This window comes from Passer montanus, unplaced genomic scaffold (assembly GCF_014805655.1).
Source record: "Passer montanus isolate IOZ18808 unplaced genomic scaffold, ASM1480565v1 scaffold22, whole genome shotgun sequence".
Classification (NCBI taxonomy): Eukaryota; Metazoa; Chordata; class Aves; order Passeriformes; family Passeridae; genus Passer; species Passer montanus.
Genome location: NW_024366815.1, coordinates 11,110,987 through 11,127,730, shown reverse-complemented (window position 1 = coordinate 11,127,730; position 16,744 = coordinate 11,110,987). Strand labels below are relative to the sequence as shown.

Below are 16,744 nucleotides of genomic sequence, written 5' to 3'. Positions count from 1 at the left end.
CCGTGCCCAGCGCCCGTGCCCGGCGCCTGCCGCCTCCCCTCGGGCGGCTCCGGGCGGGGGTCCCGCCGCCCCTCCCGCTCCCGCGCCCCCGGCTGCGCCCCTGCCCCCCCGCTGCCACGTGACGGGCGCGCATGCGCGGCGGTGCGGGGCACATCTGCAGGCTGACGTCAGCGGGCCCCGCGCCGTCCCCCGGGCGAGGCTGCCAAGGCTCCCCCGCTGCCGCCGCGCTCGGCTTGGCCCGGCGCCGGCAGCCAGAGGAGGTCTGGGGCTACTTCAACCAAACTTTCCTGAGTCCTTCCTGCTCTGCCTGCCTCCCCTCTGCTCCCCCTCTCTTTCCCCCCTTTCTGTCTCCCGGTCCCCCCTCCCCCCCCACCTCAGATGATATTCACATGGTATTTTGCACAGAGGAGGCTGCTCAAGAGGAGGGCACCCACCCCCACCCCAATATAAGCCTGTTTTTCCCTCCTTCCTCCTCTCCCCCCCTTTTTTGTTGGAAAGACAAAATGTGCAGGGTGATAGCTTCGGTGAATTGATGGCATCCTTCCTCCTGCCAAGCCAACCCGTTTTCTAAAAACCCCTTTAGGAAGGCTAGAGAATTTTATTCTGTTGGAGAATAGAACCCTGATGGTTGCTTGCACAGAGGGGAAAAGCAGAGAGGAATACGGGAATCGTCCTGTGCAATCTCTATTGTTTGAAACTTACTTTATATCAGAAATTGAAGATGAAAACGGTAAGGAAGATTTCACGCTATTCAATGAAACTTTTTGCTTTTCTTGTGTCCCGAATAATGGTGCGTGCAGGGCTTTGGGGAGCGGGGGGAGATTTATATTGCATTAGGCGAGGTGCATTTGGAGTAATTTCAGAGAGAAACCTTGAGATGGGGGAAGGGGGTGCGAGAATTTTTCAACCGATAAGAGAGGTGATTGATGAAGTACCATCTCGAATAGTGCACTTTTAAAAAGATTTTTTTTATATATATACTTGGAATACTAAGTCGTTGGTAGAAGCAGAAAAGGACAAACAAAACCAAACCAAAACCAAACAACAGATGAAAACCAAAGCAGCCCCCAAACCCCAGCCACAACCCAGGGCAATTCCGGATTGCTGCTGAGCTGAGGACGCCCCGCTCTCGGCCGCGCCGTGTCCGGCGGTGTCCGCTGCCGCGGTCAGACAAGTGCACACTTTGTACCGGGGCTCCGAGGGTCGGCGCGGCCGCCGTCCCGCAGCGATGCTGGCGGGGATGTCGGGCTCTCGCTGGGCTCATCAGGAAGATGGAAGCGTGTGGTTTTGATTTACTTCGAGCCGCTTGGGATTTGCCAGACTCTTAACCCCGCGGACTCGCGTTTGTCGGTGTATGTCTGTCTCCGCAGTCGCCCAGGGTTCAAAGGGACTTTGTTTGGTGGGAGGAGGTAAGTGGGCTCTCGCTCCCCGGCGATGTGTGTGCGGATTTTGTCTTCGCTACTTTCTTTCATTGTTGTACAAGAGGGAAGGGAGAGAGAGAGTCAGACTCTTGTTTTTATTTGGGCTGCCGGTGCAAGGCGTTTGGGCCAAACGCCAAGTGTCTGGGTCACACGCGTTTTATCCAAATAGATTCAGCGCTGCTGTCTGGAAATGGGCTGCTGAAAGTTAACTTTAGGATCAGCTCCACCACAGCAACCAGACTCTCCCCTTCAGCCTCTCTAGGGAGGACGGATTTTTTTTTTTCCTTCTGAATTTTTTTTTTTTTGGAGGCATGTGTGTCTGGTGACTTCCAATTTTCTTCAGTACCAGTGTTTTTAACTCTCTGTGTGTGCAGACGTGTACAGATAACGTGCATGTGTGTACGTGTTTAACTGTGTGTGTAGCCGTGTATTTTCCTAGCCTGTTGACTTCTCGTTTTGGGGGGGTGGGTGTTGCTTTTTCGGTAGATGCAGTGACAGCTGCCCCCTCGGCACGGCCGGCGGGGAGCCTGGGGCTGGCGGGGGGGTTCACACGGCGGCGGCCCCGTCGTACGTCGGGGCCCGCACAGCAGTAGTTTCACTCCTCACGCCTCGGCTTCTGGTTAATTCCCGGGGAGGAGGGTTCGATCTTTTCCCTTTGTACGTGTCCCTCTCCCCGCCACTCCCGGCCCCCCTTCTTTTTCACCGAGCTCTTCCCGGCGCGGTCTGCGCGTCGCAGTTCTCGCCTGGGGAAGCTCCCGGGGGCACGGCTAATCCCCGGCTTTTGAAGCCCTGCGAAGTTTTTCACGGCCAGCCGCGATACCTGTAATTGAATTTGTGTGATTGATGCCCGTCCCCCGCCCCGTCCCCTCCCGCTGCCCTCCCCATTTCCTTAGCAACCACTCGTAGTGCCGGGCGGGCGCACGGCCCCTGCCCGCGCCTCACGGCGGGCTCCCGCCGCCCGCACGGCCCGGCCGCCGAGGGCGGGAAGGCGGCGGGGCCGGGCCGCCGGGGCGGGGGCGTGGAGGACAGCCCCCTGTCCCGCCCGCCGGAGCGCCGGGTCCCTTTCCCGGTGGCCGCTCTCCTCGACCCCGCCCCGAGGCGAGGCGGCGGTCTGGGCGCTGCGGTCGGGCGGCGCGGTGCCCTGTGCTGTCTGGCAGCTCGGCCGCCGTCGAGCGCGCCGGAACCCGTCGGTTCTGCGGTGGACGCCCCTGGTGTTGCGGCTGTCTTGGGGCATCGGTCTGACATGCCGCCCTGTCGGAAAACTTGAGCTGCCTTCAGGTTAAGTGATGCCTTAGTTGCCCAAGGCACCTTTGTTTAGATGGAGGCTCCCATGGTGACTGCTCTGAGCAGTTTGGCTAGTCGCCTCTTCATAGTCCACTTTATCACGGAATCATATAGGTTGAAGGGGACTTCTAAGGTTATTGAGTCCAACCTATGACTAAACACTACCCTGTCAACCAGACCATGGCACTAGACCAGTGCCATCCAGGCTGCCCTTAAACACCTCCAGCGAGTGTGACAACCACCTTTCTGAGCACCCCGATCCAATGTCTAATCACCCTTTCTGTGATATTCTTCCTTATGTCCAGCCTAAACTACCCCTGCTGCAGCTTCTCTCCTGTGACTTGTTGCCTGGGAGAAGAGACTGACCCCCACCTGGCTACACTTTCAATTGTAAAGAATGATAAGGTCATCCCTATGCCGCCTTTTCTCCAGGCTGAACATCCCCAGCTCCCTCGCACAGGACTTGTGCTCCAATAACTGTGACCTTTTTTCTCCTCACTGAGTGGAAACTTCATGACACCACTGACTGCCATGGTTCTCCATGCCTTCACAGAAACGCCAGTGCCATGCAGCTGTTTCATCATTGGCGTCAGAAAACATTACTTTCCTGTTTGGCAGAGCTCTTAGAGTTAGATGGGATCTGTGGTTTTAGGTGGTGGTTGGGGACATGGAGCCACACCTACGTTAACCAGTGGGTGAATGTGTAGTTCACCACATGATACACTAGAAGTTTCTTGTAAGCTTAAGTATTGACCAAATTTTGCATCTTAACAACAATCTACAGGCTGCCATGAAAATAGGCTGCCAAAGAAGGTGCAAATGAAACAAAAGGGTGATAGAGTCCAGACTTTGATGTTGCTCCTGCCATGCTTGGAGTATTTTATCTTGAAGTTGCCAGAGTGCTTTTATTCAAATCCATTACCACTCTTTAATTGGAAACATTAATACAGCTTCATATGGTCAGCTTGTATCTGTGGTCAAGCTGGCAATAAATATTTACAAAGAAGAGGTAAAAATTCTGCTGAAACTTTCAGAAAGCTTGATATGAAAGGAGATTGGTCTTATGTGAAGTTTGAAATGAGGGAGACCAGAGACCTCTGCAAGAACACTAGACATCAGTGACTGTTTGACACTGTTGACTAACATATAGTTATGGTCCATCACGTGGGCCATTGGTGGGTAAATAACAAATAATGGTACTAAATTATGGATACTGTTAATTTATGTCCAGTATTCTGACCTGTCTAGCTCCCTAGGTACTGCAGCTTCAGGAGATCCTAATTTTAGGATAACTTTTTATCAGCCTAACAGTCTGAACATGAACTCCCTATTAGAATATTTTGGCTAAGTAGAAGGTGTAAGGCAATATCACCTCTATATATGGTGGTAACAAGCCGTTCCTGGACTACAGTTCCCAGTTCCAGTGTCTGCAGATAAAAAGGGATGCTGGCGAATTGGAAGCGATTCAGAGAAAAACTGCAGAAGTCAGTCATCTGGAAACTGGATTATACAGAATGAGATAAACCAAATAGGTTGAGCTGTTTATCAGGAAGTGTCCAGAGATGCTTGTATCAGATAATAACAGTGCACACAAGGAAAAGAAACCAGCTCATTAGCAAATGGGGATAAAGCAAGATTCAGTGACAAGAATTTGAAACTGTACATCTCAGATTAGAAATAAGGCACATTACTTATCGTACTAACGTAGCTGAAAGAGTATGGGGTTAATTATGTATCTTCAAAACTTACAAAAATCTAGGAACTGTAACTAAATATTAGCTAGGAAATGAAGGTTCTACATAGCAATGAAAACAGAGAGCTTTTTTATCAATGTGCTTTGAGGCCTTGCCACATGTGAATGGCATCACAAAATCTTTATGCTTCCCCAGGAAAAAAATACTACTAAGCACAAAGCATGTTTGCAAAGTATCCTTTAGTCTCTTTACAAACTTGAATAAATCCTGTGTGCTGCCTTGAAATATTTTTAAAAGGTCACATTAACATCATTTCCACATTAGTAATTTGCTGGGTTTGAAACTGGCTAAGATGTTATCTAAATATTTATTGTAATATTGGTAAATAGGATTTGGATGATGATTTTTTTCTTAATATTTTATGTTACAGCTCTTTATAAAACTTCATAAATAATCCATTAGCTGCAGCTGTATTACCTGTCTGAATGAATGTATCATCATTCCCAGAATTTTAGAAAGGCAGATTTTTCTGGTGCATATGTAAGTGACTCTGTATGCTTGTGGAAACTGTTTTTTAAACAAGCTCCCCTTCTTAGGTGTTCTGTTTCTCCATTGTCTGCTTCAGCAGTTTGTGCACAGGTGTGCTGAGAGGGTTTAAGTGGACTGATGAATACCAGCTGACACAACACATAGTTTGGTATCCCATAGTTTGGTACTGAATTGTTAGTTGACTGCTGGATCTTCCATTTAATCCCTGGCTGCTCCTAGAGCTGCAGCTCTAGTAAAAAATAGTAAAAACGGTTGTTGCAATAGTGTTGTAAATGAAAAAAACAAAAACCTGACAACAAATATTTGAAATATTGGAGTATCTATGATAAATAGCTTTAGATACTGAAATTTGTTCTTTAGTATTCTAACATGCAGCATTCCTATCTAAGTGAATGAGACTTCTGCCTGCATAAGCAGAACCCTGGCCCTAGTAATAACAAAATACATGCTTCAGAAAGATCAGATAACTGTACTCTGGATTCCTTTCCAGGTTTTTCCTTTATCTACCAGTATAGTGGGATGTGATATTAACAGTTGAAATCAATGAGTGTGTAGCATTGATTGATGGAAGAAGTCTGAACACAATATTTGAGCTACAAGGTAGCTCACTAAATAGGTGTAAGTATTAATAAAAATGACATGAAGTTAATAAGTGCATCATAGACTGTGTGGATCTGCTTTTCAAGGTGAATGGTAACTCTTTTTCTGCTTTTTTTTTCTGTAAGATTGTGACCTTGGATGTGACCATAAAATTGATATGGTCAATTGGAAAAATTGAAGATTATTTCAAAATATTGCCCTGTGTAATTCACTGTCATGGCTTAATATTTTGCAGCATAGATCTGTTTTAATAGAAAGAATTTGCCTTGACTCATATTCTTCTGTTTTTCAGGAAAAGAAATGGAACAATTTCAGTAACTATCCAATCTAACATCTGTCTCATATCTTAAGGAATCTTACAAATACTTGCTTTGAATTAAGAAAATGACTGCAGCTATAGAAGAAAGTACCTGTCCAGAAAGTGGAACATCCTATAGTTAATTTGAAAGTAGCATAAAATAAATATTCCTGTTATGGTGCGATTCTGGAGTGAAGTTAACTCTATAGCACACAGGTAGCTCTCCAAGGAGAAAGAAAAAAAAACCTTTCTGTTTTTTCTAAATTATGGAAATTTTTTGGAAGACGTGGACATGGATTTTGAGCCTAGTCATGGTTTCATCGGAATTTCTCAGTAACAGCAGGCTTTCATACAGTTCTCAAGGTAGGGGTCTGATCTCTGTAGGTGGCAAGAAGCACGTATTTTTGCATTGTGTTTGTGTAATATTTTCTAAAACATGTTTATATAATTCATGAGCTCATCTGGGCTCTGCTCTTAGTTTTATCATGATTAATTGTCATACAGATAAAATTTTCTTGTTCTAATTTCTCTCTGTCTACTTTTAACTGTAGGAAAGCCTTGCAAATTAAATCTTGTAAAATGTACTTGATAATATTTGAGAGACTTGCCATGATAAAATTAACATGCTTTTAGACTAGGAAGTAAGAATCTAATCTTGTTTTTACAATATAATCCTTTTCATTACTACTGTTTGTATTCTTGCAAGTGGATTTTCTAGCTTTTTTCTTTGAATGGTAGCACTGGGAAAAATATGCTCGTCTTACGTTAGACCCAGTTATTTACATATTTTTGGTAAATAGGAAAAGATAGGTATTAAACAACTTTTTCTATTTCCAAAGTGATAAGCAAATTAATAGGAAATCAAACACATTTTCTTGATTTACAAAGAAAGATAATAATGTTTTATTTTATTTTGTAAAATGCTGCATTGTGCACTTACCTGAAGGTGACTTTTACTCATGAGAGTGATGAAATTTACCCAAAATGGTCTATGTTTATGCTACTACTTGTTGTTTCCTGTTATATTTTCTTCTCTTCTATGCCCACTCCCTGGACTGTCTTACCTTGTGATTGATTACAAAGAGGAATTCCTGTCTTACCTTGAACACTACCAACTAACAATCCCAATAAGGGTTGATCAAAATGGAGCCTTCCTCAGCTTTACTGTGAAAAATCCTAAACCCTCAAGAAGGAGGAGGAGCACAGACCCTTATGACCAAGAACTGGCAGCATCTAAATTATTTTTTAAACTTTCTGCCTATGGCAAGCACTTTCATTTAAACCTGACTCTCAACACAGATTTGGTGTCCAGACATTTTACAGTAGAGTACTGGGGGAAAGATGGACCGCAATGGAAGCATGATTTCATAGACCACTGTCATTACACAGGATATTTGCAAGACCAGCACAGTACAAGTAAAGTGGCCTTAAGCAACTGCAATGGTCTGGTAAGTCCACATTACATGTTATAGTATAATAGTGTGCTTGTCCCTTTTAAATTACCAAAGAATTAAATTGGGTTATCTTGCAGTTTTTTGAGTCCCTGTGGGAAGCAAGTAGACAGGAAGGTGCAGAAAACCCCTAAAACCTGATCTAGGTCCTGGGGAGAAACAGGTGTCAGTTTTTCAAGCTTAATGTAAGTACTGAGACTCAATTCTGTAGTCTTCTAGCAGGCAACCTCTGTAGTGTTTATAGTGTCTGTGCTAGGGTTGCAGGATTATGTCTGTGCTGAGATCTTTACAGTTATAAGAGGCTTCCAAGCTCAAGGGACAGGGAGGAGGAAACAGTGGATCCTCCGGGATACTGAATCTCCTACAGAAAGATGTTGATTGGACTGAACACCCACTGACTTTGAGTATTTGGGTTTAAAAACTAAGTGAATAAAAGAAGAGGAATTGCTTGGTGTAGACATCATCATTGCTGTGAATTCAAAATGTGAAAAGTCTTTAGCAAGTAACAGCATAAGAAAATAATTATATAACTTTTTTAACCAGAAAGTTTTTGTTTACAAATCATAAACTTTTGCATTTAGAAGTAAAATTAGAAGTTCTTACCTAAATTATTCTCATCTCTCCTACTGGTGATCTTTGATCACATGACAGTAGTACATGCATGGAAAAAGAAATTAGAAAATTAATGCAAAAAAGTAAAAAAGCAAACTATTGAGTAACAAAATACTAAAACAGAAAGGCATGACTATGAAATGTTCAATCAAGAGCCAGTGTTTTCTGTAGTAAAAATATACCACATTATGGTTTCTCATTGTGTTTTTTATTATGGTAGAGTGCTGGTCAATCTTGTTAAAAATAGGCTGGTCTAACTAATTGCTAAGTTAAAAGAAATACACAGAGTTGCTAAACTAATTTCCATTTGTCCTTGGAAGTGCTATTGAACAATGCCTTTTGAGATGTTACTTTCAAAAAAAAGCCACCTGTTTCAGACCTGGATAGGTTGCATTACACCCAACCACTTGTGATATGCCTGATGCAGGCTAGTTTAACATTTCAGAGTGTTCCTGAAGAAAAATGTGTATTGGGGATTTTCAGTGCTAAGTGAACACTTTCAAAGAAATGGAATTAAAATGGTGTTCCATTGAGTGTGAGTTTACAGTATTACAGTTTGGTTCATGTACACTTATAGCAGATAGGTCTGAATTTAGTACAATTTTTCTCTTTGATTGCAGTTTCCTTGTAATAGCATTTTTTTCTGGTCACAGTTCTGGTCACATTCAGGCTTCAAAGCTAGTATACTTCATCTTTGCTTGAGTTCTTTCCAGCTAAAAATATGATGTAGACAAAGTCTCTTCTTTCAGGACTCATTTTTTTAAAAGAGGATGCAAGCCTCTTTATGCTAATTGTTGCATGCTAATTGATGCACAGCCTAGTTGGTCCCCTTGGAGACTGCAGTAAGTCCATGGTGATCCCATTTCAGTTCCTCTTTGACCTTGGCTTAGGGAGTGAGCCAAGAACTGCTGCCCTTACTATAGCTGACTCGTTTTCCTTTCATGTTAGGAAAATAAAGGTGGGATTAAGAACAAAAAAGCCTGTATTTTCCTATCGTCTTTTCCCATCTGTTGCTCCTTATGGCACTTCTTTTCTTCTAAAAAAGCATGGAGGATGTCATGAGGAAGCAGAATATTGGGGCTTTTTTCTTCTTTTCTTCTTTTCTTCTTGCCCAACACCCTGAGGTGACATTTCACATGTTTTCCCTTTGCCCTCAGGCTATTTTGCTGGATTGAGGCTGCCTGTGGTTCTAAGTGTCAGTATGTTAACTTTGTGTTTGAAAGTTAACTTCTGCGTAGAGTGTTTCCCAGTTAAATCATCATCCTCAGTGGCTGTGGTTGTCCTTATGTGTGTCTTTCAGGTGTTAAGGCAGCCTTATATCTAGTCTTTGGGCACACAAATTCTTCATGGTCATGTCTCTTTACTTGGGACTTCATGTATCAGGTATGCACTGCATCTCTTAGGAAGATTTGGTTGCAAACATATGAGGCTTCTGTGTTGCTCCAGAAACATCAGCAGGGAGACACATGGCTCTATCTCAGAGGCATGAATCCTGTAGAGGGTGCAGCAGTAGTCTTAACTTGGTACCATCCTCTACTGTATGGAAACTCTTCAGTGTTGGCAGTGCCTTCCAGAGAACAGTGTGTGGGAGTTACCACTCCATTCAGATAAACACATCACAAAGTTATTTTAAAATGATGATTCCTGCTAATGAATGTTTTGTTATACAGCTGTTGGTTAGAACATGTTTAATAAAGCAATTGGTAGTGAATATTGAAGACAATATTACTTGTTTTACAGTTAGCAATAGCTCAGAATGCATTGTACTTAAGGCATTTGTTATATTTTCCAGTTTGATTGCTGGTCTGTAAATGACTGCCAATCATAGTCTAATAGTCCTTGATTAACATCTGTATTAAAGCCAGTCATTGTAAGTTTAACTCTTTACCTCTTAAGCAGGTAGTAAATAATATTTAATAGTGAATGTTGCTCATAAACAAAATGTATGCAATGTATTTACTCTAGTTTTTCTGTTAGGTTTCACTGTTGAAAAATAGGTCAAATTTCTTCCCCTTATTGAATGTCTTGAATTATTCTTATTAGTTATTCAGAGTGGTAATGTGAGAACATGATTTAAATAATGTATGTTTTATGTCTTTGAATAACACTTGCATTTGAGATAAATGTGAGGAGAGCTTTTTCTCAGTTTGATTATAATAAAAGTGACAAGCAATCAGCTGATTTTGCTATCACTGTTTCTTGCTTCAGCCTCTCCCTCCTATATTTCTCATTACCAAGTGCCTAGTATTACAGGCTGCTACTTACTGAAGTTTCAGTCCAACAGCTTCCATCTGCTGGGCCCTGATTATGCTATAAATTTTCTGAAGTTGTGAGTAAAGTTCTATAATCCAGTGAGCATTCATGTGAGGAAGTTGATGGTCTTGTCCACAGGGTTGCTGGCTTCCAAACTCATGGTTACTGTAGTGGATGCAACACTTGTGGGTGGATTGCAGGTTGGGTGTATCATGAAGAAGCCTACAATGAGCAGGTTTTTAGGGACTTTAGATGTTGGGTACAAGGCAGCCTGACTGAGGTATGTTCTAAGCTGACTATTTCATACCAAAGGAAAGAAGAAAAGAAATGGGGGTAAAATAGCTGAAGAGAGAACTTCACCTCAGGGGAATGGAGTTTGACTGAGTCTGGGAGGAGCAAATTTCAGAGAAGTTCTGGAGCCTTCAGTAATAGAATCAAGCAAAACCCAAACTTTTTGGATTTTGGCTCATCTTTGTCCTCTGCCAGGTGTCAAAGCTCTTAACTGAGTGCTGAAACAAGTTTTGCATGGTAGAAAATCATGTAATTTTGGGCTGAAAAGGTCTGCAGTAGGAACTATTTTGAGGCTACTGTGGTCCCAAGTAAATGGTTAATGTAAAACATGCAGTATTTCCATATATATGAAGTTAATGCATTGCATAATGTTTGTGCTGGACAGCACAGTTACCTCCATCCAAACAGAAATGATAAAGAAAGCACAGGTAGGTGACTGGCTTAAGAGCATGAGCTTACTTTTTCAGTGGGGAATTATTTTGCTGGAAGACTTAATGTTTGCTTCATGATTCCTAAATACATATATTTATAAATTACTAATATTTTTCTTGAGAATTAGTTCATTTAAAAGCCATTTTTACTCTAAAGAATACATCTACTTTTATAGATCATAATTTACATAAACTATGGTATTTTTTACTGTATGTGAAATAATTCTGTATCAGGGTCTTTAGGGCTATCTTTGATACTCATATGTTTTTGCAGTACATCAGTATTCAGAAAATTATATACAAATTGTCCCTATCCTAGTTTTAAGGTTTTTTGTTGGATTCCATTATGTGCTGTCTCAGGCCAGATCACTATTTTTTTCATCTTTGAGAGCACAGTAAGTTAATGAAATCTTTTCCCTCAGTCATAAAATCATGGTGTATAGCCAGCTGTTGACATATTGAACAACATTGACTCGTTTTCAGAAGTTTCCATTACTAGTACTTTATATTAAAGATGGATAAACATAAAGCATAAAGAGATTCAAGGTGTGGAAAAATTGTGAAACTATAGTGCTGTGTGGAAAAAGCATGTGCTTACTTGTCCCCCATAATTCACATTGTTTTTGCAACTGATGGATGTCCCCCATCTGAAGGAGGTTAAGGCCCTGGCTGGACAGCCTGACAGAAAAAGATTCTTTTTCACAAATTCAGGGGGGACTCCATGTGGATTCACAGATTTGTCTGAGCATGTCAAACTGCTGGAACCAGACCTTGTATATGTTAGCATGAGTTGGCAGTCTGTAGTGGGATTGGATAACACAGGACCTCAAACAATCTGTTTTAGATAATAATCTTGGGAATGTTCCTTGTAGTAACATGGTGCATTCAGCTTGTTTCTTATATCCATGGTATTATGTCAAAACCTTTTCTGGTCATTCTTATGTCTTAATGATATTTCTATGATTTGGAGCAGAAGTTTAATTTATGAACTGTTAAAATACAATAGCAACACTTAAAAAGAAAATTAAAATTAATTCATTTTAATGCTTTTAATGGGCATTATTTCAAACTCCTTTTTCAAATGAAGTTTTGTTTTCCTCAGATAGTGGATTATAAATCAAAGCTGGTATTTAGAATGTTGGTTTGGATATAATAGTATACTTCCCACTATGTATTAATCAGGCATTACTGAATACATAAACAATGCCAGTATCTCTAGCCAAATAAATTTTTGAAACTTAGAATATATGCTGGCCATCACCAAGGTACTTTTTAGTTGCAGTATTTAGAGTGCTTCTTAAAAATCAGTCATTTCAATGTTGAATCACTGTGATTCATCAAGACTGGATCAATTTAGCACTGGAAGAACAATTTTGTTTGCAAGCAAAAATACTGTTAGGCTTAAAATGGTCTACCTATGCCAGGCTTATGTGAAGGGCATATACAGGGTCACTGTGTTTCCAGTGCTAATTGAATAACTCGTCTGACTGCAGCAACTGACCACACATGTTTTCACGTCCTGCTTGTAGATCTATATTAAAATTTTTTTGTAGTTCCTTAACTAAGCATTATTAAAATGTCTTTTCTTAAGCACCATAGCATTTAGGCGAATGAGATCAGATATCAGATAGGCATTGGAAAAAGTGGTGATGCACCCCTTACTGTTTTCACTGCTGGTACCTGAAGGAATTGTGACTATTGCTTGCAGATATTCTTTAGTTATTTGCAGGAGCAAATGTGCAATTTGGATAGCGAATTAGTGCTGCAATTAAGAGTTTATGCTATTTGAAGTGACTTAGCTCTGCTGAAGTAGTCTTGCCACTTATAATTATCAGTTTCAGTATCTGATATAATTATCTCATTTATGCTTAGACTTGGAAACATGGCTGGACTTGAGTACAGACAGGAAGGATGTATGCTCTGGAGGAATTTAAATTAGGACCCACTCTGTCTCAGAGACAGTGCCACAGATTGGATGGTATCTCTGTCTTCTCAGGCTTGGCATGAGGCAGACAGCCTGATGGTGTTGGCCAGAACCACTCTGCAGGACTCTCTTCCTGTGGGAACATAATACCAGAGCTTACATGGCTCAGGATTCACTTGAACCCAGATGTCTGACATGCAGACTGGATGCAGTCCAAACTGTCAAGGTTCTTTCTGCACATCTGGCAAGCCCAGTTACAATTTGTTTTAAATTTTCAATACTGTTTAAGCAGCAGTATACCAGTAAATTATTTATTTTCTAGTAAAATCTTAGACTTCAAGTTACAAGAACGTATTGTAAGAGGAATTTGATACTGCCATCTTCCAGGTGAATTTAGACCCTGAGGTTGCCTTCTGAGTTAATAATTGAGTTTGTAACAAAAAATACCACTGAAGAGGAACACTTATTTTTGCATTCACAATGCAAAAATAAGTGTTCCTTATTGCATTCACAATGCAATAAGGAATGAGTAATTGAAAGTTGCAGTCTGTTCATCCATATATTTTCACCATTTATAAAAGAGTTCTATTTGGGAAACACTTGTTTCTGAGTTATTACATAGGATTTTTCATTTTGTAAGTTTTATTTTGTTGTTTCAGAAGAGAAGATCAGTAGGCATTTCATGTACAAAACAGTAGTAGGATAAGAGCTTTGACCAAGAACACAATGACATGCTCTGATTTTTGAAAACAGCTTTGTGATTTTTAGAGCAGATATGGAGCAAGTGCTCTTATCACTAATCAAAGAGGTCTTAAAAAAAGATGTATGCGTAGTACTTGTTTTACAGATAAAAAGTGTGGTGGAAATTTGTGATTCATCAAGTCAGGATATGAATGTAAAAGTTCCTACTTCTAGGCTTCTGTCTGATGAGTAGCTCTTCCCTGTGTAGAAAGTTTGTACATTCAAAATTTTCTACATATGGGTCTCAAAACTTTTTATTTAGTGAACATTGGTGTAGAAGTCTGTCAGGGCTTATTCCCCAATATTTCTATATCTGAAAGGACCCAAAAACCTGGATTTTCTGCTAAAGTTCAGTTTTAATTGCTGAAGGTTCAGGAAATTGCATAGTTGGCCTGAAATCTCTCCTTTCTTCCATAAACCACTTCCTGTTTGGAAGAAGCTGAGTTCACAAATGTGAAAGTTATGAGAATAGAATATCTACTATTCTGCACTGCATTATGAGGAAAAAAATATTCATTTGTTATGGAGAATGAGGTCTAATGTACAGTCTGCAATAACTCTTGTTTGCTAGATTTATGGCAACAGTTTTTATGGAATAAATGCTTTGTAGACAGTGTAATTTAAGTTAATATAAATAATTTGATTTCTATTAACTAGCTGAGTTTTGGGATTGTGTCTGGATGTAAAATAAAATGGTTTATTTGAATATGTGTTCTAAAATTAATCCTTCATGGTGTTTGTCTTTGTTGGACTATTTGGCTTTAAGCATCTAGCAGTGTGGCATCACAGAGGGATATTGGACTTGCCATTAGAGCAAGACCATTTTGGCTTGGTGTATTTTTTAATGGATATGAATTATGTCATTTCAGAACATCTCTGTGAAGAGATTATTTGTAATATTCTGAGACTATCTCTTGCTTTTTAAACTGCATCTACCAAAAAAGAGGTGAAAGTTCTCCACAAATAGGACAATGATAGTTTTACTTTTTCTCACTGTATTGTTTATAGGCACCTACTCTGCCCATACTAAATCAGCAGATGAGAACTGGCTCATGCACTGTTTTATGTGTTAGCTTCTAGCTGTGGATTTCTTCACAGAGAATGTTTTTTAAAGTTATGTTTTGTGATAGTGGTTCCATATTGTCTATTGTAAGCTTTTGTTTTCTTGTTTGCTTCTTTAAGCATGGAGTCATTGCTACAGAAGATGATGAGTATTTTATTGAGCCTTTAAGAAATATAACAGAAGATTCTAGTAACTATAATTATGAGAATGGACATCCTCATGTTATATATAAAAAATCTACCATGCACCAGCAGCACCTCTATGATCACAGTCATTGCGGAGTCTCAGGTAAACAAGAATAAGTGTTATTCCTTTTAAAAAATGTTAACTTGAGATGTATTTTAAGACCTTGTTTGTTTCACATTTAAGACATAGTGAAGAATGTAGCTATGAGAATCTTCCTTCTGGATGATGTAATGCCTTGTTGAAAAGTAGTTTTGATTTTTCTATTTTTTCAGATTCAGATTGAGAATATAGTGTATTTTAAAAACTAAGACAGCAGGAGTAAGTCTTGTTTTATGCCTATATTGTGTACAGTGGTAGAAATGAGCACAGGCTTCCTCAAAATATGTATAAATGTACTTCATTTCCCAACAGAAAGCATGCTTGAATGACTACATATTACAGCTCAGTGTGTAGTATGTGTTTTCAATCTCATTTGAAGAAACTCGATATATAGTAATTATGATTATCAATACATTTGGAACTGAGTCCATATCTTTCTTGTTTACAGAGGTTTATAGTGTTTTTGTACTGATTTTTGGACCACTTGGTTGACATTATAGTCAAGTATGTGATTTACGTGTGCCTTATGGGCAGGATTATATAGTTTTGATGGAGAGGTATTTTCTTAATAAAGAAGTTTTAACCTCTACAGATACACGTTTCAAGTACTCTAAAATAACCCTTGATTAAACTGAAAACTAACTTCTTGAAGACAGCATGGAGTGAATCTGACAAGCTCTTTTAGAGCACAAAAGTAATTTTTTAACATGCTAGAAAAGTGTTTTAACCTTGTCAATTGTTTATATTTCAGTAATAGCTTATTCTTGAAAGTTCAGTCCTGGGCAGTTGTATTCCATGAGATTCAGTACATGGGGCAGACTGACATTAACTAATCTTAAAATAATATCATAGTTCATTGATGCAATTTATTTTATCTTCTTTTGGAGTTTATAATGTTTAGTGCCACCAGCTGTCTGAGCTTACAGTACAGATTGTCTGCAAGATCCCATTCTCAGGAGATAGCTTTTTCTTGAGTGTTTCAGTTAATTGTGTTTATGGAATGTCAGACTTCATGTGTGTAATTTTTGTTTTAGTTTGAGGGCATTATTCAATAGACATGCTTATAATATTGCAAAACAAATCTCTTAAATGTTACTGCCTGCTAACTGATTGTAAAATAAGGTTACTAGTATATGTTCATTTTGCTGGGAGAGCTGTCACTTAAGCCGCTTGAAATAAGTGGAAGGTTTTGAAATGTGGGGATATGTAATTTTTACCATTATTATATCCCTACAAAAAGAAAGGATATTGGCCTCTGTTGGATCTTGTCTTCTAGAGTAATGCTTAGAAGTCATTATGCTCCAAGCCAGCAAGGTTCTGTTCAGTTTTTCTGGTGGTATCTGTTACATGGATCGCAGGTTGATCAGAGCTATACATCTTGCATGATTTTTTGTAAAACATGGTATAATATTTAGCATTTATTACTTAGTATGCCGTTTTTCTTGGAAGCTCCTGTGCACTCTCTCAGCTTTCACAGCCTGAAGTCCTTAATTATTGAAGTACTAAAGCACTGCTTTTTACAAGCCTGAGAATATTATGATGCTCATTCATCTCAGTTTCTCCTTTTCCTGTTGTTCTGTATACTATTTCCACTCCATTAAATTGTCTAAAAAAATTCACTGTCTGCCAAGACTGCAAGGCCTTGCTTTTCCAGATGACATTCTGTTTTACCCTCATGGGTACCAAAGCCTCTTAAACTCGTTTTCTGACTACTGTTGCAGCTTTATCTTAAAAAAACCCCAACCAATCAACCAACCAAAAAACAAAACCAAAAAAACAACAGCTAAAAAAATAAAGTAAAATATTAATTTTCAGTTTTGCAGCTTTCACACACAAGGATTAAAACC

General features: G+C 40.0%; 1 protein-coding gene across 3 annotated transcripts in view; it reads left to right on the top strand.

Moving 5' to 3' along the window:
• Positions 1–480: 480 nt before the first annotated feature.
• Positions 481–16,744, top strand: part of ADAMTS6 (ADAM metallopeptidase with thrombospondin type 1 motif 6) — a 145,124-nt gene continuing 128,860 nt past the window's right edge. For 2 of the 3 annotated variants that reach the window (XM_039710000.1, XM_039709998.1), the window contains exons 1-4: positions 481–730; positions 5,841–6,209; positions 6,930–7,294; positions 14,732–14,900. In XM_039710000.1, the coding sequence (XP_039565934.1) occupies positions 6,113–6,209; positions 6,930–7,294; positions 14,732–14,900 (631 nt within the window). In that variant the 5' untranslated portion in view covers positions 481–730; positions 5,841–6,112. Of the gene's footprint in view, positions 731–1,033; positions 1,410–5,840; positions 6,210–6,929; positions 7,295–14,731; positions 14,901–16,744 lie in introns of those variants that run through there. The other variant, XM_039709999.1, reaches the window with a different exon arrangement.